This window comes from Bufo gargarizans, chromosome 2 (genome assembly GCF_014858855.1).
Source record: "Bufo gargarizans isolate SCDJY-AF-19 chromosome 2, ASM1485885v1, whole genome shotgun sequence".
Lineage (NCBI taxonomy): Eukaryota > Metazoa > Chordata > Amphibia > Anura > Bufonidae > Bufo > Bufo gargarizans.
Window position 1 is genome coordinate 497,344,856 of NC_058081.1, and position 25,225 is coordinate 497,370,080.

Sequence of the window (25,225 nt, forward strand, 5' to 3'; positions counted from 1 at the left end):
TAGAGTAAAGAGGGGTATAGCAGTATAGTACTAAACCCTTTAAGCAGTGGATCACTGCCTTAGCAATGGGATGCTGCATTTGCAGCAATGAACGTCTGATTCAGTTCCAACTCCTGTCCATGTAAGACAGTTAGAGGTTGCTCCACAGCTGCCATTCAGCCTGAAGGCATTCATTTGTAACCACAGCCAGGCGTTTGGAGAACTATGCACAGGTGTTTTTGTCACCCACCTGCTGCCACAGGGCAGCATGTAATGTCGGCTTAAAGAATATGTGGCTGTTGTAGGAAATCCCTCTTGCCCATCAGGTCATGTTGTAATGCCAATATGACTGCCAGTTACATAAGGGGTTAACAAGATGGTTAAATGAATTCTAGTTACTGAATAATCTCTGTCTGTGGTAACAGGAAGGACCAATGACTAAGCAAATAGGGTGGAGATGGTCTCTAGGACTCTACAAGAGATTCCCTGCCTGATCTGGAGGAGACAGAGGGAGACAAGACCTCCAGAGTGACTGATACTGACTGAACTAATGGACCCACAAGAGAGTGCCGGACACAGTAGACAGAGGTAGCAAACAAGAGAGACAATGTATCTGTTCCTGAGAAAGCTCAGAGACACCCAGCTTTCCCAGGCCCCTCAGTCTGTATACTTCTATAGTGATACCAACGCTCATCTCCTCTTTTTATGTAATTAGGCTTGTTACTCAGAATTAAGTATGTGCTGTAAAAGCAGCCATATTGGTTTTCACCCAGCTTTCCCAGAAAGAGATATAACAAAGAAATGTTAAAGGGGTTGTCTCACTTCCACAAACGGCATTTATCATGTAGAGAAAGTTAATACAAGGCACTTAGTAATGTATTGTGATTGCCCATATTGCCTCCTTTGCTGGCTGGATTCATTTTTACATCGTATTAGACGCTGCTCATTTTCAGGGATTACACCACGAGGTGGTCGGGTATGCAGGCCTATGCAAACCCCCACGGTCCCGGCCACCAGAGAGACCAGAGCATTTTCCTACAGTGTGCAAGCACGGCCACGGCTGATAAATTGAAGGGTGGTCTTAACTATGGAAAAAAGCAGTGTATAATGCGATGGGAAAAAATGAATCCAGCCAGCAAAGGAGGCAATATGGACAATCACAATACATTAGTAAGTGCCTTGTATTAACTTTCTCTACATGATAAATGCAATTTGCTGAAGTGAGACAACCCCTTTAAAGGGGTTTTCCCAGTGTCTAATAGAACTGAGCTGCTCCTAGGCTATGTGACCGATGAACGAGATGACACTCGCCCAGGAGGAGGCCGTGGCTCTCCTGTGAGCTCCATATTATCTTCAAATAGCTGATCGTCAGACCCCCACCAATCACAGACTTCCAGGCTGTCTGCACTACACTTCCAGTCCCCATCAGTCAACACGAGCATCACTGCAGCCAATGATTATCCACAGAGGTGACGTGTCCCCAAGCAGCACATCACTGCTGGGTCACGTGCCACTTGGGGACACATAACTGCTGAGGTCAGTCATAGGCTGCAGCAGTTACGTGCCGTATTCCAGCTGTTCACAATGCATTTTGTAAACAAGAAGCGTCAGGAGGACTAGCGGCTGAGTGATTGGTGATGGAAAAAGGAGTAAAACCTTATTTTTTATTTTAGACAATTCGAAGGCTCATCCGAGATTTTAATCAGCTTGGACAATCCCTTAAAGCCCCAGAAAACCGCAAATTCAGAAGAAATGATGACGCAATGTGTTATATTTTATAGTCATTTAAGTTTTGTTACTGGTCTTTAATATCAGCTACCCTTTACATTAAAGTGCTAGTGACCATAAATTAGGCCTTCTGACATAGCTGATAACAGAGGATAATAGATGTATTGAACTGTGAAGGAACTGAGAAGTAAACTTTCATGAACTATGGATGCAGTAATATATAACCAATGGATGACAACCAATAAGTGGAAATTGCATATAATGTTATCTTAATATGGCTATACTGTAACCCAGGATGACTATTTAGTGCTCCTCAACGAATTGCAGACTTCATGAGTCACTCATGTCATTATTCTGGATGAGTTGGGCGTGTTCCTTCAACACAGATGTTACCTGTATGAGTAGCACTATTGACATTGGTTAAGTTGTGGTTGGACTATGTCTTGAGAGATACTAGTGAGGTTTACATATTAGGTGCCTCTAGCTGCAGCCACTGGAAGTTGAGTGTCTACTGTGTTACTCCATAGGATTCTTATAAACAAAACTATATCTGAGGCTGATGTGACTACACAAGACCTTATACAGAGCAGGTGTTCAGTTGTTATAGGACCTACCTCCGTCCATTTACAAAGTATGGATCTTAATCCTATGATGCACTGCAAGACCTCTCCAAAACCATATTTATCTTATTCCATTGAGGAGATATTGAAGAAACCTTGTTCTGCTTCTAAGGAAAATATACACCTGGAATATTCCTTAAAGAAGGTTCCTCAAGATTCCAAATCACCTGTTATCCAGAATGTCGGTAAGTGTGTATATGCTATAAAATTTAGAAGATATTTCTTACAATAGATAGCATATGTTAAAAAAAAAAGTCCAATTGGTGGAGGGCCAACCATTGATCCCAAAAAAGGGATACTCTGTTTTCTACCTGTTGCAGAAGTGGCCATATATGCCGTATCACTGTTCATTATAGTCAACATAAGAAAACAGCTTAATTGTCCAAAATGTCCCCGTGTCACATAAGACATTATTATTATAAGTAGCACATAGTAAGGGAGGCCCAATTACAGATGTTACATTCGGGAACCAGGAGCGTCCAGTTACATGTTCCGCACCTACCAATAGCATCCCTCCCAGGTTTTTGGACAAAAAATAAATTATTTTTGGAGCAATATAACCAGTTTATTAAAGCAAATCTATTTATCGGTTCTAAAGCAGTGACCTTTAAGGACCTAATAGGGACAGAAAAAAATAACTCAAAAGTAGGGACTGACTCTCCAAAAGAGGGACACTTAGGAGATATGCAGTAGATCACACATCCTACAAATATGTATGTGGTTCCTGACTTTAAACTCACCTTATGAATTACTTAATAGCTATCCTAGAACATGTAGGGCTCTAATTTACTTTACAGTTTTGTGTGCAGATAATGTAGTCCAATGTAACTGATAGTATAATCTACATTTTCTGTGAAATAACTGTCATGCCCTTAAACCCGTTAAGCCACAATGAGATAACTATACTTTGAGTATTGACTTGTAATAAACCTTCATCATACAGTTACATTATGGTGTCCGCGAGGGCACAAGAACTCTTCTGTGATGGAAGGCTGGGCTCTCTCTGTAATGGGCAGGATTGGAGAAATCTCCAATCCAAGTAGTTTAGCCCCTCTAGATGTTGCAGTTGATAGATCTAGGCGGTTAGACAGATGGTGGGTGCCAATAAGGATCACTGGAAGTCTAACTAAGGCCTCCAGGCCTGCCATGGCGAAGGCACAGCCTAAGAGCTCTAGCACACGAACATGTGTGCCCCGTACCCATACTACGGATCACAACTAGCGGTCCGCAATGCACGGACACCAGTTGCAAGCCTGCTGTTTCAGGATACAGACCCATTCACTTGAAGATTCAGCCCACACTGCAAAAAAGTAGAAAATGGTCTATTCTTTTACGATGTGGAAGCATTGCTGACCCATACAAGTGAATGGGTCTGCATCCGTGAAACGGAGCGCACACAGTGTGCATGAGCCCTAAAAGACAGCCTATCAGTTTTAGACCTCTTGCACACGGACCCGCAAAAAATACGGATGACGTCCATGTGCATTCCGTTTTTGCAGAACGGAACTGCTGGCCCATGATAGAACAGTCCTATCCTTGTCTGTTATGCGGACAATAATAGAACATGTTCAATCTTTGAACGTAACGGGAAAACGGAAGTTTGCAAATGGAACGCATACGGAGTACCTTCTGTTTTTTTTTTTTTTTGCGGATCTATTGAAATGAATGGTTCTGTATACGGTCCGGAAAAAAAATACATTTGTGTGCAAGAGGCATTACACTGATAGGCTATATATAATGTTTTGCTACTACATATCCCAAAGCATTATATCAGCAATCACATTGTGAAGTCCCCTAGTTGGCCTAAAAAAGGATTAATAAATGTTAATAAACTTTATTGAAAAACAAATAGCAAAAAATAATTAAAACCATATTCCATAAAAAGTGGTTTAATTTTGCAAAACTAGTGAAAAAAAAAAAACACACAAATGTGGTATTTCCACAATTGTCACAACCTGTGTAATAAAGTGAACATGTCATTAAACCATGCAGTGAACCATGTGAAAAATAACAGAGAAAGTAACAGCGGAATTGTTGTTTATCCACCCACCCACAGCTTTTTTTGTCGCCTCCCAAAAACATAATACCAAATGATCAAAAATTCCTATGTACCCCAAAATGGTACCAATAAAAAGTACAGTCTGTCCTGCAAAAGACAAGCCCTCAGACATCTACGCTGGAAAATAATATATAGCAGATTATTTAAAAAAAAGGGATTTTATTGTGCCAAACTATACTAATTTGGTATCACCATAATCTTATCAACCTGTAGAATAAAGTTATCATATATTCCACACGGTGAACCCCATAAAAATAAAAATACAAAACACTGACAGAATTGCAATTTTTGTCCACCTCACCTCCTAAAAAACTAGATAAAAAGCAATCAGAAAGCCAAATGTACCCGTAAATGTTACCAATAAAACTACAGCTTGTCCCACAAGAAATGAGCCCCCACACAGCTCAGTGAACAACAAAAAAAAAAAAAGCGATGGCCCTTGAGGGCTCATGCACACGACCGTATGGCTTTTTCAGTATTTTGAAGTCCGTCTTTTACGGATCCGTTGTTCCATTTTTTGTTTCCGTTTCCTTTCCGTTTTTACGTTCCGTTTTTCCGTATGCCACACACAGTATATAGTAATTAGATAGAAAAAATTGGGCTGGGCATAACATTTTCAATAGATGGTTCAGCAAAAACGGAACGGATACGGGAGACATACAGATGCATTTCCGTATGTGTTCCGTTTTTTTTGCGGACCCATTGACTTGAATGGAGCCAAGCACCGTGATTTGCGGACAAGAATAGGACATGTTCTATCTTTTCACGGTACGGAAATACAGAAATACTGAAACGGAATGCACACGGAGACACTTCAGTTTTTTTTTTGCTGAACCATTGAAATGAATGGCTCAGTATATGTACTGCATACTGAAAGAAAAAAACGGCTAGTATACTGAACGCAAAATACTGTCGTGTGCATGAGCCCTAAAGGAGTTGTCTCACTTCAGCAAATAGCATTTATCCTGTAGAGAACGTTACTACATTCAGTTATTAGTGTATTGTTATTATCCTCCTTTTCTGGCTTGATTGATTTTTCCATCACATTATACACTGCTCATTTTTCCATGGTTACGACCTCCCCATAATCCAGCAGCGGTGGTCGGCTTTGTACAATTTAGGAAAAAGCGCCGGTTTGGGACTGTGGGAGCGCACATAGTACATGAAGTACAATGTGTTACAAGAAAACAATTTCAGAACGATAAGTAAAAGTGTTCTAAAAAAATAAAATGACACATGATAGATTCACAAAATAACGCTTGTGGAGAAGTCGGGTAAATGGCCTGGGCCGGAAGTGGTTCCGTTTTTTTTTTTTTAAGAATGATTTGGCAGTTTGGCACAAGAAAAAAAAAGAGTTCAGACAACACTTTTAAACTCAATGTGAGCTTTGAGTGGTTGGGTTAGTGGTGAGGACCCAGACTAATCTCTAGATGGCGAATGGAGCGGGGTATCCCAGCAGCACAGATTATTTCAAGAGAGAAGTGTGTTGATCTAGGGGAAGAGGGGATAACCTGTCCTCTGGTGTGGTGATGGTAGTGGGGTCAGGGTAGTTTGTGACAGGGGAAGTCTCATGATGTGGGATGTGGAGTGGGCACAGTTACAAGTTCATAGACTGAAAGTTACTTTGTAGAAGGAGCAAGGTCCACAGCGGCACAAAGTATTTCAGGAGAGGAGTGTGCTTATAATGTCAGTAACCTGACTAGTCCACCACATGATGACAATGTTAGCACATGCAAAGGAAAAGGAGTCAAGTGGAAGTTCAGGTTGTAGTTGGGGGATAAAGTAGGGCCCCAAGCTGCACAGAGTATTTCAGCAGAGGGCTGTGCAGATGTTGTAATACTGCTGTATCCCAGAATGTTGTATTCTTCTGAATCTGCTCGCCTGCAGAGTGGAAATGTCATGCATTAAATCGCTGTGACAACATTTACACCGCAGACTAAACTGTGTGATGTGATTCTTCATGCTAGTTGCCCTTTAACAAAGTTTTATGGCGAATCCATTAAAAACTTCAGAGGGTGAACTTCACATCTCCATTTTCCCTCAGCGAGTCACTTAAAGTTCCTTTAACCTCCATCTGTAATGTAATGTAATCTTCGCCGCGTCTTACTAAATGATGCATTTGTCGGCACTTTCATAACTTTTTTTTATATTAATAACACGTATTTTTACAAGAGCGTCCAAGTGATAAAACAAAGGCAACATTCACGTAGGTGTTTTCCACAGACACTGAATGGCGTATAAATCTCTTCGGATCTGTACCCTCAACCTGGTCTCTCCCACAACCTGCAAGTGCCAGTATGTACTGTAGATCTGGAATTTAATTTATGAAAGAGAGATTGCAGTCACGACTGACTTTAGTATCGTGTCCTGTGCAGTACACTCCATGGCCCCTTCACACATTCATTTGCTTTGGTATTTTTTGCCTCTAAAAAAGGCCATAAAAACAGCATGTTTTTTGGTAGGTTTTTTGCATATCAGATAAAAAAAAATAAAAAATTTGTGACTTTTCTTTTGTAGCCATTTTTTTTCCCCTGTGGAAAAGGTAATGGAAAAATGCCTTTAGAAAACGCAAATGCTTCAACGTGTTAAATAAAAATAAAAAAAACATAGACACAAAAATGCGCCTAAACTGGAAGAAAATAAGAGCCACTAACTAAAATACTTCAAGATTCCCATAAATTTTCAGCTGACATCTGGAGTTTTAAGCACAAAAACCCAAAAACCAAATGGGGTTTCATTTACAAAGTGAAGCAAAGGAAGTTGCAATACCCTATTTTGCAACTTTTTAAATGTCTGTATGACAATACTTTGTCACATGGGTGTTTTTACACCGTCCTTGCCATTTGGTAGTGGCAAGAGAATGGCAGGGGTGTGTTGAGGGCCGGACAAGGGCCACACCATATGCCCCAACTTACTGATTACATTAACGCCAGTTTTGGGCTTAAAAGAAGTAAAAAATCGCATCATAAATTAAAGGGGTTGTCCCACTTCATAAAATAGGTTTTATCTAATCTATTTACCCCCACACAACATATCTTCCTATCCATGTTATTATCCAAAAGCTACCTTTCTTTCAAAAAATCATGTAAAGCGATTCCTTTGTTGTTTTCTGTATCCCATGGATACGGCCTCTTTCGTCCGGCCGCATCGCTGTGCCGCGCCTGCGCACAACGGCTGAACAAGTACTCGGGCCGCCTCTCCATTCCTACAAGTACGCGCACGCCCGCGCATGCGCAAATACAGCAGGCGGGTGCCAGAATCAAATAGCCGGCACCCGACCTCTATGACAGGGAGCGGGACCTTAGGGGTTAACTGCCGATGATCGCAGCCCCCTATCATAGAGGTCGGGTGCCGGCTATTTCACTCCGGCACCCACCTCCTGCATTTGTATTAACATTGGTGGCGCAGTGCGCCCCCCCCCCCCCCCCAGTATAATATACATTCAGTGCGGCCACCCCCCCCCCCCCCCCAGTATAATATACATTCAGTGCGGCCACCCCCCCCCAGTATAATATACATTCAGTGCGGCCACCCCCCCCCAGTATAATATACATTCAGTGCGGACCCCCCCAGTATAATATACATTGGTGGCGCAGTGGGAAGTGCCAATGAGGGTTAAAAAAATAAATAAAAAATTAACTCACCTCCTCCAATTGTTCGCGCAGCTGCCGGTCTCCTGTTCTATCTTTAGGACCTGTGAAAGGACCTTTGGTGACGTCACTGAGCTAATCACATGGTCCATTACCATGGTGATGGATCATATGATGTACCATGTGATGACCACAGTGATGTCACCAAAGGTCCTTTCACAGGTCCTAAAGATAGAACAGGAGACCGGCAGCTGCGCGAACAATTGGAGGAGGTGAGTTAATTTTTTATTTATTTTTTTAACCCTCATTGGCACTTCCCACTGCGCCACCAATGTATATTATACTGGGGGGGTCCGCACTGAATGTATATTATACTGGGGGGGGTGGCCGCACTGAATGTATATTATACTGGGGGGGGGGGGTGGCCGCACTGAATGTATATTATACTGGGGGGGGGTGGCCGCACTGAATGTATATTATACTGGGGGGGGGGGGTGGCCGCACTGAATGTATATTATACTGGGGGGGGGGGTGGCCGCACTGAATGTATATTATACTGGGGGGGGGGGCGCACTAAATGTATATTATACTGGGGGGGGGGGGCCGCACTCAATGTTTATTATACTGGGGGGGGGGGGGGGGGACCTCACATACGGCTCCATGTGGATGACCTCATACACATGAACGAGCACGCAGGGTGAGTCATGAGGAGGCGTGGCCTTCACTCAACTGCCTGAGAACCAGGAAGTTATCAGGACATCTACTGCTGATAAGATTAAAAAAGCAAAGTGGGACAACCCCTTTAAGCACATCCTCCGCCTGAGAAAAGGGGAAACAAAGACCAGTGTAAACTGTTGTTTTTTAAATCACCCCCAATGTGGGAATCCAACCTATGGTTGCCCCCCTACATATGGAGCACACTAGTGTAATTGACAATAGACAGCCCAAGCCAAGTGTGCACTGTCAGTGCATAACATCACTATACTTGTCAATTCTGCAATTGGCAAATTAGGGACAACTAGACCCGGCCCTCGGAACGCCCCTGGCTTCTATAAGACATGCCTTTTTTTGGTCTCTGAAGATTAGGGACACTCCCTGCATATTTGGGATTATTAGCCACTATGCACTGCCTATTTGCACACCACAGCATCCTTGAACTCTATAGAGTTGACCGTTGTCATGTTTTGCTGATGATGTGGGATGTACTGCTTTGTACATTGCTCTATGTGATAATCTCCATATTGCCCTAACGTGCTCTGTGATAGCAGGCTATTGGTGGAATATACACACATGTATGCTGTGAATGCAATGCATGCGATATTTGTATGTACACTTTGCTCATAGTACAGCACATGGTACTGACCGGGTTGTGGTCACATGTGGGAGAATACTGAGTGTGGCCACATGCAAGCCTGGTTAAGAGGGACGACATTATATAAGGAGGTTGCTTGGAGCTGCTCGTGGCAGTAGCGAGTGAAGGACAGAGAGACACACTTAACGCACTCCTAAGTAAGCAGTGAGAGGTGCCAGTGGGAATTGGACCACCTAAGCTTGGTGATATCCCTCACTATAGACTGTATGGTAACTTTTGGCCTGCTGTGCTGCCTCTAGGCTTCTTTCACCCAAATTTTTTTTTTAAGCGTTTTTTGGATGGTAAAGCATACCATACATTTCTACGTTTTAGGCCACATGCACACGACCGTGGTGTGTTTTGCGGTCCGCAAATAGCCTTTACATATAACTGCCTATTCTTGTCCGTAAAGCACGGCCAAGAATAGGACATGTTATTTTTTTTTTTGCGGGGCCACTGAACGGAGCAACGGATGCGGACAGCACACGGAGTGCTGTTCACATCTTTTGCGGCTCCATTGAAGCGAATGGGTCCGCATCCGAGCCGCCAAAACGGCGGTTCGGATGCGGACCAAAACAACGGTCGTGTGCATGAGGCCTTAAGCTGTGGCTTTTTTTAGTATTTCTTTATTGTAACATTTTATAAAGGCATTTTTTTCAGACATGTTTCAGATTCATGACGATAATATTTGAATTCAGTTTTCCTGTCTGTGTTTTCGTACTGTGCACCTAATTTATTAAACGACACACTGCTTGTTATATATGTGGAACATCATTTGGCATGTTATGTCACTGTCGATTGAAGGGTGTGCGGTGCCCTGCATAACACATTGCCGTTTCCTCTTTTACTGGACAGGAGGGGACCAAAAGCATCAGGAAAGGGAGCAGTACCTAAGTCAAATATGACCTAAGGCTTCATTCACATCTCCACCCAGCAGATCCAGCTGCCTGATCCGGTAAAAATGCCGCCTGTCAGCCGAACCAAAAAAACGCAGCATGTGGCGGCTTGTGTCCGAACCGAAACCCGGCATTTATGTCGGAAAGCAGCTGGATCACCACTAGATTGCCACCATTATAGTCAATAGGCATCTGGCTATGATCTGTTGAATCCAGCAATACCGAATCCGGTGAACATCAGCAGGCTGTTATCTGCTGAAACACTGGAGATGTGATAACAGCCTCGCCCAGTAATCCACAGGGTATGTTCTCTAAGATCTTAGTTAGAATTAGGAAGGCATCAAAGGCTCCCCAGCCAATCATGACATGGGAAAACCCAGTATATTATGCTGCAGTCATTTTTATCCAGTTTTCTAAAAATGTTAATGACAATTTTGTCAAGTAGCAATGAGAAGAATCTGGGGAATTAATGACTTCTATTACATTTTACATTTCCACTATGAGCGACTTTAGCAGAACACTGAGCATCGGCCTCTGAATTATGATTGTCTGGGCTCATCACAATATCTGATGGAGCTCACCCACAGCCCTAAGATTTATCATTATATTAATATGTGCAAGTGAATTAAGTGACAAAAATCCTTGTTCTAGTGTCTATTATACTGCACAGATGGTATGCTTATTTTAAGTGCTGAAACCTTTGGCCTTGATAGTACAGTTCCAATATTTGCCTGCTCTTCTCCCTGTTTCTTTGAAACTTTCAAACAGTGTATTTACCGCCCTCTATGAACAAAAAGAACTGCTCTCATACTACCTGTTATGTACAGGAATATGTCAATTATAATACTGCCCCCTATGCACAAGAATAAAATATTATATTTCCTATTACTATGTACAAGACTATAACTACTATAATACTGGCTCTATGTACAAAAATATAACTACTATAATACTGCCTCTATGTACAAGAATATAACTACTATAATACTGTCTCCCTATGCACAAGAATATAACTACTATAATACTACCTCCTATGTACAAGAATATAACTACTATAATACTATCCTCATAAGTACAAGAATATAACTACTATAATACTGCCTCTATGTGCAAGAATATAACTACTATAATACTGCCTCCTATGTACAAGAATATAACTACCATAATACTGCCTCCTATGTACAAGAATATAACTACTATAATACTATCCTCATAAGTACAAGAATATAACTACTATAATACTGCCTCTATGTACAAGAATATAACTACTATAATACTGCTCCCTATGTACAAGAATATAACTACTATAATACTGCTCCCTATGTACAAGAATATAACTACTATAATACTGCTCCCTATGTACAAGAATATAACTACTATAATACTGCTCCCTATGTACAAGAATATAACTACTATAATACTGCTCCCTATGTACAAGAATATAACTACTATAATACTGCTCCCTATGTACAAGAATATAACTACTATATTACTGCCAATATGTACAAAAATGTCACTACAATAATATTGTCTCCTGCGTACAAGAATATAACTGCTATAATACTGTTTCCTGTATACAAGATTAAAACTACTATAATATTGCCTCCTATGTACACGACTATAACTACTATAATATTGCTTCCTATGTACAAGATTAAAACTACTATAATACTGCCCACCATGTAAAAGAATATACTCACTCTGTATTGTCCCGTATCATACATGATTTTAGCTGACTTTTTATAACTAGTATAATACTGCCTCCTACTGTATGTACAAGAATTTAACTACTATAATATTGTTTCTTAGTATGTACAGTACAAGAACATAGCTACTAGATGAGCGAATGTAATATTTTAAAATTCGTTCACACTTCATTTGGTGGTAAAAGGTGAATTGCTTTATCACGGAACATAACACAATTCCATGACGGAATGCATAAGAGAATGTCTTTAGAGGCATTCCGTTATTCATTCTGTCATAATAGAAGTCTATGGGCTGCAAAACGGATCCGTCCCGTTTCCTGTTATGCAGGGGAGTCCTCTTCTGCATAACGGGAACAGGGTGGATCAGTTTTGTAGCCCATAGACTTCCATGATGACGGAATGAATAACGGAATGCCTCTAAAGACATTCCGTTATGCATTCCGTCATAGAATTGCGTTATGGTCCGTGGTAACAGAATCCATTACGCAATTCACCTTTTACCACCAAATGAAGTGTGAACAAATTTCATAAGCGGAAATTCGCTCATCTCTAATAGCTACTATAATAACTGTCCTCTATGTAGAAGAATGTGACTGCTGTAATACTCTGTCCAGTTTCATACATCATTCCAGGTGACTTTTTGTGAAAAATCTAATACCGATTTACTTATTTAGGTTCAGATTTGATATCCCAACAAAATTCAAGTTCTCATTTGGATACTAGCTGTGAAAAGTTTTCTTCATCTATTTTGCATCAAGAAGGTGATGATGAAATTAGTGATTCTATGCAAGTTACCCCAAAAAGTAAGAATATTACCCCAAAAAGTGTGTATATCTAAGAAAACATACTGCGGGACATTTATTAAAGGGGTTTCTGAGACTTTTATACTGATGACCTATCCCCTGGATAGGGTGGGGTCCGACACCTGGAACCGGCAGTCGCAGTAGCACTTTCTCGCACCTTTGCCTAGGCCATGTGATGTCATGCTTATCGCCCATTGAAGTGAATAGGGCAGAGCTGTGACGCCAAGCACAGCCGCTATACAATGCACAGTGCTGTGCTCGGTGAGCTGCGGGCAGGCTGTGGTGTTACTGTGAACTCCAGCTGATCAGTGGTGGGGGGATCTAGAATACATGCACATCTGTCAGTGCCTTGTGTCTGCTATTGTAGTTCATTATCATTGAAGTCAATGGAGCTGAGCTTCTATACCACATACAACCCTCAGACAGGTATGGTGAAGTTTTTGGAAGAAAGCACCCATGTTTTATTACCCTGTACAGCCTATTTAAGTCTGTAGTGTGTGGCAATAATAGAATTTCCAATTGATGTCTTCACTTCACATATTTCCAGTTAGGTACAATACCGTCAACCATGTTTCCTGCTGATGCAGAGACCCCCAGGGGAAGAGCCAGGAGGAAGATGGGAGTTGTAGTTGTATCAGTGATAGAAATTGTAGTGGTTCACGGTTGCTGCCCTCACTCCAACGCTCCCCGGGGCCATGCCGTAAGTGGAATGCACACTCTCCCTGTCCTCCGGGCACACCTTGTTATTGGGGCTCCTATCTGGGGTTAGATGGAGTGCCCTGGATGTTAGGTAGATGGGTGCAAGGCAGGACTGGTAAATACGTCGGTCTCTCCAAATACACATACACAATGTTTCCAAAGGCCATATAGTCTCTCTCTGTTTAATCCAGATAACGCTTTAAGTTAGCCAAAGGGGTGCACATTCACAGTATTTACTACAGTTCCCACAACAGGGTGTAGATCCTCCAATAGGTAGTTAATCTGTTGTAAAATTGTGGTGGGTGTCGGAGGCAATTAACACTTTCCAGTGAAAAAAATTTACACAAATGTATGCAATTGTGTAGTTATCTATGCTTTTTTAACATATACATTTGACGGATGTGCATATGTTTCAATATGGTTGTGACTGTTTTTTTTTAACAAAAACACTTGTGAAAACTCTCTTTTGTAAAAAAAAAATTGAAGATTTGAGACTTTTGAAAACACAGATATTTTTAACGGATGGAAATGTATTGTCTTACATTGACGTCCATCTACTATTCACTGCAATGTAAAAGGAAAAAAAAATGTTTTTTCATTTTTTATTTTTTTTTGCAGGACAGAAAAGCGTGGTATACTACGTTATTCAGTCCTGAAAAAAAAAAAAAAAGAAATGTAACAGAAACGAATCAGAAGTATGCACTTCTGAACTATGTTTGCCCAATTATAGTCTATGGGTACATCAAGCCATTCATTTCTATACTTTTTCTGTTTACAAACTTATCTGCTTGACTTACAACAAAAGAAAGATGTGAACAGTCCCTAAGTTGTGTTCACATTACTTTTGGACGTTAGGTGCACGGTAGGCAGAAGGCTCCTGGCACATTTACTGAATGTATTTGTAAAGAATAAATCAAGGCAACTGGACGTACTGTAGATTTCTTGAAAACGTTTCACTCGTTCTTCCAACGAGCTTTCTCAGTGCTCGTTGGAAGAACGAGTGAAACGTTTTCAAGAAATCTACAGTACGTCCAGTTGCCTTGATTTATTCTTTACAGATATATACCATGACCTGGATAAATGAGAACCTTCACAGACATTTACTGAATGGATCCATATAGTACCCTTTGACTTGTCAATTTCTATTGCCCTCAGTATGGTTGGTATAAGCACGCCGCCCCCCCCCCCCTATTGTCCTCAGTATGGCCGCTTACTATAGACAGCGCTGTAATTAGAACCTTCTACTTCCTGTTTCTGTCAGCCAAGAGCAACAGCTTTTAGGAACAGTGGATGGAGTGTGAAAGCTGCAAGGTATCTGTGATCGGAGCTGCCAGGAGACATTAGCACAGTCACCAAAATGAGTGAAGAGCAGATCAAGAAACACCAGTAACGGGGACGAGCCTCACGAGCAACACGGGTGACGCTCAGGAGGCTCGTTCTAGTTACAGCCTGCTATTGACCTCCTCCCCCCCCCCCCCCCCCCCGACACCAGATGTTTTCATCCGCGCAAGAGAAAGATGCGGCGGTGGCTGTGCGGCATCAGGAGCTACGTACAGTCATTAAGAGGATGTCTCAGGGAGTCTGTACGGAGACAAACTTACCCTTCACCCATCTTGACACCCCTCTAGTCACACTCAGCAGCACTGCCATCGATAGTATAGTCATAGAGTTGGACAGTGTACTGTCTTCTATACAATTGACATAGTCCTCTCCTGAAATACACATTGCTGCTGTGGCCCACTGTTCGCCCACCCATCCCATTTCTTAAACATGACAGTGCTCCAGTCACAGGTAGCCCTATGCTACATGTAGGTTCAACACCAGATCTCTACATCCTGTTGTATGTCAGTCTCCTGGGGATTTATACTGATTTGAATTCTGACTTCTTTTTTTTTTTTATAAAGGTGAATGCAAGAACAAAAGACGGATTAGAACCACTTTTACCATGGAGCAAATCCAGGAGCTGGAGAGGATATTCCATGTGACACATTACCCAGATGTTCAGACAAGAGACAAGCTGGCCGCAAAGATCAAACTCCCCGAAACACGAGTTCAGGTACCCTAATGATTTCAGCTAAGCAAGGTTCCCATGTACTGTGTGCCGTTTATAAAACTGGTTTCTTCTTCTGTGGCAGAGGCACCTTTAGGCCTCCTCAGGCTCCAAGGCCCAAATAAAACTGCTTCCTCTGCAGCCCTATAGCTTCACCCCTGGAGGGTTCATAGGTGGTAGACTGAAAGTAGGACATGGTTGGGAATTCTAATTTTGCCTTGCCTGTTGGGAATGATTAAATCTGTGTAGGAAGCAGTTCTTAACTTGTGCTAATCTTGAGAAACATCATATCTTCTACAGTTGTAGCATACCAAACCACAGCTAATATTGAACCCATCAGTGGGCCGATAGGTGCAATAGTTCATGTACTCACGGTTAGAAGATGCCTCCCTGGGCAGGCGTACAGTGACTGGGAAGACAGCACAAAATGCTCCTGGGCACTCTCAGTTACAGGGAACACCAGCCAGATGGAAGCTGAGGTGCCCTTGATGGTAATGAGTGTAAGGTGCTTTTGAGACTGGGCCCCTGGTTCGTGACGCCAGCACAGTTAGGTGCAAATGTTGGTGGTAGTAGTTAAAATGATTATATAGAATAAGGGAGTCTAGAGCTTTCAACAACCTCCCAATACTTTACTGAAGCTGTTCCACAGATCATCAAGGTATGCAACAGTCATTTACATAAAGGCAGCTTTCACAGGGATTCACATTAGTTCCCAGAAGTTGCATAAGGCATAGTCCTCTATGACAATCAGACATTCTCTCTCTTATTTCTCCAGGTTAGAGGGATGAACCATCTCTGTTGTACTGTATAATCCTATACTTCTGTATCCTCTTATAGGAATACTATACTCAGACAAATGGCCTTTTTGTCTTTAAATATGGTGGGTAGCTTGTAGCTTTGAATCTCTCCACCTGATGCAAAGGAATCTGGAGTTTGATTATTGACAGTTACCTTCATTTGTCAATATCCTCATTCCCTCTCTAGGTAGCCTGGAGATACTGTAATCTTTTCCCTTTTATGGGCTGGTACATGGAACTAACTATGGAGCTTTTATAGCTCTGCAAAATGGCTGCTGAGGTTCAGCTTGTCCTCAGACATCGTCACACACTGACCTTCTTCTTCCTGCACTGAGCACTGAGTGTGGGGCGGAGTCAGCCCTGGGAGGCCTGTTAGGACCTCCCCCTCCTATGAGAACAGATTTACAAGCACAGTTTACATGAAACACAATCACAACATTAAGCAGTGTGTTTCAGGACACTGCACAGTCACATCCAGAACTGCATTCAAAATTCTGATGGTTGCCCCCTTGGAATCTCTAAGCTCATATCTTACAACACAATTGTAAACCCGGCCATAAGATTGAGTATATCATCTCTGTATGCCAGTTCTTTAGCAGAAGTTGCAGTTTCTGGCAGAAGTGCCGTTTGGCAACAAAATTGGTCGCTTTTGGACTTTTTCTACCTCCCTCGTGACTTTTACAAAAAAATGGGTGGGAGCAGATAGGCTGCAGGTGAGCTCCTTTAACAACATATGCTCTCTAAAAAAAACTGACGCACATTAGACCAGAAATCTACGCAAACTACCTAGCTGACATAGATTTCTTTTTACTTCCTCACTGGACTCTGGATGATCCACCAGAATTATTACCCCTTAATAATCTTGGCACATTTTACTCCATCAGGGTTTGTTTCTAATACCAGCGTAAGAAACGTTTCCTCTTAAAATTAGGTGTTCAGTTGACAGACATTTCCCGCAATCTCACCATAAACATTGAGGCAGTCTACACAAACATCAATTTTATCACACTGGCATTTAGCTTTAGAGAAAGCATTGGTACCTAGCCCTAAAAATGGGGTGTGGCTTTGCAGGATGGGGCAGGCCTAAGATGTGACATTTTGGGCCAAAATTTCACCACAACTCTAGAGTAAAATTCTGTCTCAAACTAAGCCAACCAGTAGCTGGTAATAGAGTCAGCGAAAAGTGTTTGTCTGTAAATCTCGTGCAGATCTAGACAGCCTGGCTAAGTGTATCTACAGGATCAGATGTCCCAGTGTGTAAGAATCAGGTCCAGATAGTGGAGGGGTGAAGAGCAGTAAAATAAGACCTAGTACTTGTGTCTCTTTTTAAGGGCACAAAAGATGCCGGTTACACAGATATAGTCCAGAGGCATAACAAGTGTAATATTACTCACATAGAGTCACAGTCCTTTTAACTAGATACAGTCCTTGTAATTGCCTGTCATGGCACTGGGGCGGTGCTTTAATTTTGGGCCCCTACTTTCTCTTTTTCAGTGTGGGGATGTTCCTGCTAGCATCACCAACTTCATGGCAACCAAGGGACAAGCTGTGTCAGCATGGCTGCACCACTCATGCTACTTTAAGGGGGCTAGAATATAGTGGTGATGCACCAGCCACTCAATAGGGAGGTAGAACTGGGTTCTTCCCTTCAGTGAGGCACCAAGGCAGTAGTGCCCCCTGGCACTTCATGCTGCCTTGACACTCATAAGATTTTCAGCACGTGCTACTCAGTGGCATCATCATCTGCTGCCACCGGAGCTGGTATTAAGAATGCTTGTGCAGTGACCCAGTGGTTTTCAGCTAAAATTGCTAAATTCTCTGAGATGTTTGCTAAAAATGGTTAAAGAGGCTTCATTATGCACTTGTATCTCAAAAGTCTGTATATGGGAAGGAAGTAGTTAACTAGCAGGCCTTAAAAATGGTTGCCGGGTGGTGGGCTGGTCCCTCCCCTCTGGTAAGGGAGTTGCTGGCAAGTAGGCCAGAGAGAAGATGAGTGTAGTTCTTGCTAGTGAGAAAACCAGAGAAAAGCTGTGTACAGTTGTCCCTGGCCAGTGTAGCAGCCATCAGTGAGTGTGTGGAAACTTCTGAACAGAGTAGCTGAAGCTGAAATGGAAGGAGAATTCCTATCCAGTAGAAATACTGAACCTGTTAGATAAAAAGCTACCAGAAAAGCAACTGCACGAAGAGCCAACCTCCAAGGGAGAGAAGCACTGAACCTCTACAGAAAGTTCAGAAGCATTAAAAGGGACAGTGCATGGACATGAAAGCCAGTGAACAGCTGCAGACTTCACTGCTTGTGGTTTTGGGTTATAATTGCATTAGGCGCCCTTCCACACTTCTGAGATGGATTGGACTACACCCCGCAGTTGGGGACTTTAGTACATGTGATTATGAAAAATTGCATTCCTTTGGTCATTTGGGAAGATTTTTTGCTAGACTCAGAAATAGACTCAGAGGGTACCGTTACATCTTCCACCCAAAAAGAAGGTATGCAAATAAGCTCTTAACAAGCTCTGCCTCTAATGCTACCAGATTTAAGGCAGCTATCCTATAAGTCAATTAAGGCGCTCTCCATAAGGAGATATTGTATTCCCCAAATCTTCCACCCAATATACACAGCCTTTGGGAACAATTTACCTTGTGATCCATCTGAAAACGGTCCCTATCTTCCTGCTTTGCGCCCCACTATCCATCCACCATCAATGGCACCCAGCCACTGCCAGACAGGAGCCCTTCAACCAGTTTGTGCCCCAGGGGGAAGAAATGGTGCATCCCTCCCATCACTTCTTGCTTGGTCTGGGGAGTGCTGAAGAAGGATTGCCACCTTGAAGACTACAACCTTCCTCAGTGCCTCCGTCACCACTCCTATCCTCTCGCTCCCATGCCTTTCTTCTCCATGGGCTGGCACATTGCACTTGTTTCCCAGTTGTCAGTTAACAAGAGAAGCTGGCAGTGTAAGTGTGGGCCCAGAAAGAGCCTGATGCTGATCTAGGTATGTGCATTGTGATGCTGGTGTCCTGTACCACAATGTTGATTGGAGCGTAAGAGAGGAGCTAATAAACAGGAGTAGTTTGGTGCCAGGAGGCTGAGAGAAGATGGTCTTTGTGAGGTACCTTGAATATCTGCAAGTGACCTATGTAATTCTTAGACCTGAGTTTGTCCGTTGTAGAAGTGTCTGTGCACTGGAGGCCGGAGTTGGCTTGCCCATCTTGAGGAAATAGGTGGGCTGGAAACACTGTATTGTGAGTCACCCGGGATGCTGTGGGGGACCCAAAGGCAAATGGTGTATTTGTGGGGTCACCTATTAAGGCCTGGAGAACATTACTGAGTATCGGGGGGGAACCCTTGACTATCTCTTACATGCAACTGGAGTACAGGACATGATGTTACTCAGGTTACATAGATCTTATATATTAAAGATATATTATTTGTATAATGAGATGAAGCCATCTAACCATTAGCCCCAATTTCTTACCTGATCTATGGAGGTTGGTGGGCCCCCAAGGGTGTTTGGGGCTGGTTGTGACTGCTGTTAGTGCAACTCCTATATTTTTTATTAATATATGGCATTTGACCAGAAACTTCAAAAGAAAGTCATAGCGAACAAAGAAAAAGGCTTCACTGAAGACAAATGATTATGGCAATAAATTAATTTCACAAAATGAACAGTTACAAAGACAAGAAAGTTATATTAGAAAGTTATATTACAAGGAAGAATTAATCATTTACTTTTATGGATGCATTTGAGGTTTCTGTGCTCCATATAAAACATTTATTGTGCTCATATATTAATGAATTTACAAACACATCGCCCTCATCTATTACTATTACCAGTAATCTGTAAAGACCATTAGTCTGGCACTGTAGTGTAATCAGAACTGCCCCTATCTTATAAAAAATTGTATTATTATTACTACTCTAATAGTATTATTACTAGCGTGTTTATAATGAAGCATGTTAAAGGGGTTGTGCAGTGCTACAATACTAAAGACCTATCCTGAGGATAGATAAAAGTTAGCACCTTCCTCAAAATTGTGCAGGTGAACGTCGCCATGGCTGAAGCTACACAAGTAAATGGACTAATACTATATTCACAATATAAAATGAATATACTGTAAGGTACATAGCAAATATATTTTAATCAAAATAATTTGTGCCAATCCACCACGGCCAGATGACCTCAATCTGGAAGGGAACCTACTCTAAGGATGTGAGGATAGGATAGGTAATACTGTTGCACTGCAGAACCCTTTTATTTATATTATTTTATTTTGTAAGATTTGGTTTCAGAACCGGCGTGCTAAGTGGCGGAAATATGAAAAGCTTGGAAATTTTGGAGGCCTCCAGCACCTCACTGCAATAAATGTGGTCCCAGCGCCAAAAGCAGATTCTATGGTAAGATGGCATAACACAGATCCTTACATATATATTGATATGTCTGTATTTTATTTTCACTGCAGTGCATCATAAACCTAAGACAATGCATTTTTTGCTGCAGTGCATCATGGGCATTGGGACATTGCATTCACCGCCCCCCCCCCCCCCCCCCCCCTACATGTTTCCCAATAACATTGGAAGACCTTTGCCTATGTTGTACTGGAGGTACAAAAATTAATGTAAGCTATCCTTATATAAGTCTAGCCCACAGGCTAGTGCTCACATAGCACTATCAAAAATATGGCTTCCCTTTTAGCAATACTTTTTTTTCATACAACTCTCCTCTGGGACTGGAAAGGCCTGGAAATTATTTCTAGTGTGACCTATCCAACGAAGGAGAATTCTTTTTATAACCACCAAATCAGTAACTCATAACTAAACCCACCATCCATGAAGAACAAGAATGGATCTATCTAATTTATGGACCCCAACCATATAGTCCCCACATTCACTCCCCATAGCCACTACAGGGGCTGTCCTTATGCTATGTAACAATATGTTCTTTACAATAGTTTTTTTTAGAATGCAATAAAAAGTTGTGAATTTGTAAATTTCAAGCCTCTCCTCTCCCTGATTTATTTCTTCTAATTCCACAGGACTTTACTTTACATGTAAAGACATCTCAAGATGAATCAACATGTGGCTATTACTTACCTTTTCAAGGTCACTTTAACTCAGTAGTATCATTGGTGCCCAGCTTGGGCTCTGTAACGTCACAACAACCAACATCAATGAGGTCAGCGCCATACTACATTCCCTTTCCTCGTAGAACCAGCTACAGTGCTGTCCTGGCCACTCCAACATAACTCCACGATGTGGCTGAGCTCAAGGAGAATCTTTTGACGTGCTACATGGCATGAGCAGCCCAGTACAATATGCAGCAGATGGGGTCTGCACTTCATCAGAGGAAGAAATATATCGGTAACTAACAGCAAGCGGTTAATTGCTCCTCTCCTGAGGATGATGAGAGACGTTTCACCACAAAACGTCATTTATCTGTTGTTTAAAAACTGCAGACAAACACACAGTGCCATCACCGAGAACACAGAAACAATTAAAACACCTTATCATTTATTTATACCCTCAATGCAGGCAGGAAAATTGTGGAAAGTGCAAGCAGATGTTACTGAAGTCCATTTAACTAGGATTCATGGGACCACTTTAGAAGACGAGTCAATCTGATGACTTTAAGGATTTATACGATTGAAAAGTGGAAAATTAAGGCCACGGGTTGACGAGCTTGCAAAAAAAAAGGTTTCCAGAGACAAATTTCCAAGACGAAAGTGATACGAGGGATCAGGAATCCCATCTGCTGATGTTTTTTTTTTTTTGGAAAATTAAGTTAGCAAAATGGAAGTTTTTAATGTTCTGCCTCTTGAATTTAGAAGATCTGCAACTTCTCCTGCAAGTGGATAAAGGACATAATGATCAAGAACAATTATAAAATGTAATTGTACATAGCGTTTATGGGTTTTCAATGACTAGTAGAAATGAAATAGTGTAAAAACAGTAATGAGCATGCAGTGAATTGGTGAGCACAGAGTAGTGCGCATATGGTAAAATAGGGAGCAAACAGTAGTGAGCTTACCCTGAGGCGGTGAGTCAGTGAAGTGAGCATACACTGGAGCCCACTTTCTATTCGTCGTGTTACAGATAGGCCCAGAGACAAACAACTCCCTATATCTAGGCTTCTTTGACCAGGGGCTGTAAAATACTGGCCATAATTGAGTTATACATTTTATAAATCCCATTTTCAAATACCCTAAGAGGTATGACATTTTAACTGTTGCTACCAGAAGTGTTTTTCTCCCATTACTGTAGGTGCCCAAAGCGCTTTTCTCTGTCTGAACACAAATAAATCCTGCAGCTGCAAAGTCCTCTGATTAACCCCTTCACTGCTCTAGACCCCATGATTATTTATTTTCACCCCCTCCCTGCCCTAAACCACCAGGGATGCCTAAACTAAGCCCAGATCTGCCCTAGACCACCATGAATTTGGGTATAAACGCACGCCACATACCACTACACCACCAGGGGTACCTGAACTAACCCCTGTACTGTCGTAGACCACCATGAATTTGGGCATTAACCTACACCATACCACTCTACACCACAAGGATGCTGATATTAACCAGTTCAGTACCTAGATAATCAGAGAAAATGGAATTAACCTATTGATCTCATGTGAAGCCATGCCCCAAACTTTCACCCCTGTTTATCCAGGAACCTCAGTCACCTCTTTTCCAATTTTGAATGCTACATTAAATCAACGCAGAAGATCATTACAATCTGCAAGTCAATTAACCTTTGTATGTGTTCTGTACAATTCATTGTTCCCAGAATCCTTTCCTGCTTTACATTAATGAGGCTGAACTCCTCGCTATGGAAAATACATTGAGTGCTTGTGGAAGACTCTGGCACCGGACGGCCCTGTGCTATACTGACTAGATTACTGCTAACAACATGAACCTAGGAGGGCACGCTATTTCACAAAGAAGTACAAACCGGATTCCAAAAATCGTAAATAAAAATTGAATGCAATGATGTGGAGGTGCCAACTTCTAATATTTTATTCAGAATAGAACATAAATCACGGAACAAAAGTTTAAATGAAAAAATGTACCATTTTAAGGGAAAAATATGTTGAATCAGAATTTCATGGTGTCAACAAATCCCCAAAAAGTTGGGACAAGGCCATTTTCACCACTGTGTGGCATCTCTCCTTCTTCTTACAACACTCAACAGATGTCTGGGGACCAAGGAGACCAGTTTCTCAAGTTTAGAAATAGGAATGCTCTCCTATTCTTGTCTAATACAGGCCTATAACTGTTTAATCGTCTTGGGCCTTCTTTGTTGCACCTTCCTCTTTATGATGCGCCAAATGTTCTCTATAGGTGAAAGATCTGGACTGCAGACTGGCCATTTCAGTACCCGGATCCTTCTCCTACGCAGCCATGATGTTGTGATTGATGCAGAATGTGGTCTGGCATTATCTTGTTGAAAAATGCAGGGTTTTCCCTGAAAGAGATGACGTCTGGATGGGAGCATATGTTGTTCTAGAACCTGAATATATTTTTCTGCATTGATGGTGCCTTTCCAGACATGCAAGCTGCCCATGCCACACGCACTCATGCAACCCCATACTATCAGAGATGCAGGCTTCTGAACTGAGCGTTGATAACAACTTGGGTTGTCCTTGTCCTCTTTGGTCCAGATGACATGGCGTCCCAGATTTCCAAAAAGAACTTCGAATCGTGACTCGTCTGACCACAGAACAGTCTTCCATTTTGCCACACTCCATTTTATATGATCCCTGGCCCAGTGAAAACGCCTGAGCTTGTGGATCTTGCTTAGAAATGGCTTCTTCTTTGCACTGTAGAGTTTCAGCTGGCAACGGCGGATGGCAATGTGGATTGTGTTCACTGACAATGGTTTCTGGAAGTATTCCTGAGCCCATTCTGTGATTTCCTTTACAGTAGCATTCCTGTTTGTGGTGCAGTGTCGTTTAAGGGCCCGGAGATCACAGGCATCCAGTATGGTTTTACGGCCTTGACCCTTACGCACAGAGATGGTTCCAGATTCTCTGAATCTTCGGATGATGTTATGCACAGTTCATGATGATAGATGCAAAGTCTTTGCAATTTTTCGCTGGGTAACACCTTTCTGATATTGCTCCACTATCTTTCTGCGCAACATTGTGGGAATTGGTGATCCTCTACCCATCTTGGCTTCTGAGAGACACTGCCACTCTGAGAAGCTCTTTTTATACCCAATCATGTTGCCAATTGACCTAATTAGTGTTAATTGGTCTTCCAGCTCTTCGTTATGCTCAAATTTACTTTTTCCAGCCTCTTATTGCTACTTGTCCCAACTTTTTTGGGATTTGTTGACACCGTGAAAATTTAAATCAACGTATTTTTCCTTTAAAATGATACATTTACTCGGATTAAACGTTTGATCTGTCATCTACGTTCTATTACAAATAAAATATTGACATTTGCCATCTCCACATCATTGCATTCAGTTTTTATTCACAATTTGTTTAGTGTCCCAACTTTTTTGGAATCCGGTTTGTATATCTATACTACCTAACTGGAAAAATAACATATTCCATCTCTTGCCTAAGGAGTTGTGATCACTTTCTCCAAGTTTCTGACACTCAGCATGATGTGCAACATACAGTATATATGTATATATAGGTTCACCAGTTTCTTAAAACTAATTGAGATGCTTCTGACTCCAATTTGGACTGCAGCATAGTGGACGGTGAGAGGTGTGTGCTATCCTATTAAGCAAAAGAACAAATTAAGGTACCAACGCATTTTGAGTCCTGAAGCCTCATGCCTATTACACAGAAGACAGAATGGATCTACATACTAAAACCTCAGGGTCAAAGATTACAGGCTTGAATCATGATTTTGTTTTTCTCCTGAGGTGAAATAGAAGGAATATAATTATATTAGTATACAGTCTGTCTAAATAAATTCCGTAGTTCCTTGAAATCAATTAG

General features: G+C 41.8%; 1 protein-coding gene across 3 annotated transcripts; it reads left to right on the forward strand.

The window, feature by feature from the left end:
• Positions 1–457: 457 nt before the first annotated feature.
• ISX (intestine specific homeobox) lies at positions 458–23,290 on the forward strand. 3 transcript variants are annotated; one of them, XM_044277895.1, is made up of 6 exons: positions 458–567; positions 1,653–2,512; positions 12,604–12,732; positions 15,336–15,487; positions 20,557–20,673; positions 21,312–23,290. In XM_044277895.1, the coding sequence occupies exons 2-6, from the start codon at positions 2,341–2,343 to the stop codon at positions 21,519–21,521; spliced, it is 780 nt and encodes a 259-aa protein (XP_044133830.1). In that variant the 5' UTR covers positions 458–567; positions 1,653–2,340; the 3' UTR covers positions 21,522–23,290. The 3 variants fall into 3 exon arrangements, with proteins under 3 accessions (XP_044133830.1, XP_044133831.1, XP_044133832.1); XM_044277896.1 differs by having other exon boundaries at positions 12,604–12,690; XM_044277897.1 differs by lacking the exon at positions 12,604–12,732.
• Positions 23,291–25,225: the final 1,935 nt, after the last annotated feature.

What these genes read in the sequence shown, in the direction of transcription:
- ISX (XM_044277895.1), top strand. Translation starts at nt 2,341, where the DNA reads ATGGATCTTAATCCTATGATGCACTGCAAGACCTCTCCAAAACCATAT. An exon ending in TCCCCGAAACACGAGTTCAG is followed by an intron (nt 15,488 to 20,556) that starts GTACCCTAATGA and finishes TTATTTTGTAAG; the next exon opens with ATTTGGTTTCAGAACCGGCG. An exon ending in CGCCAAAAGCAGATTCTATG is followed by an intron (nt 20,674 to 21,311) that starts GTAAGATGGCAT and finishes CTAATTCCACAG; the next exon opens with GACTTTACTTTACATGTAAA.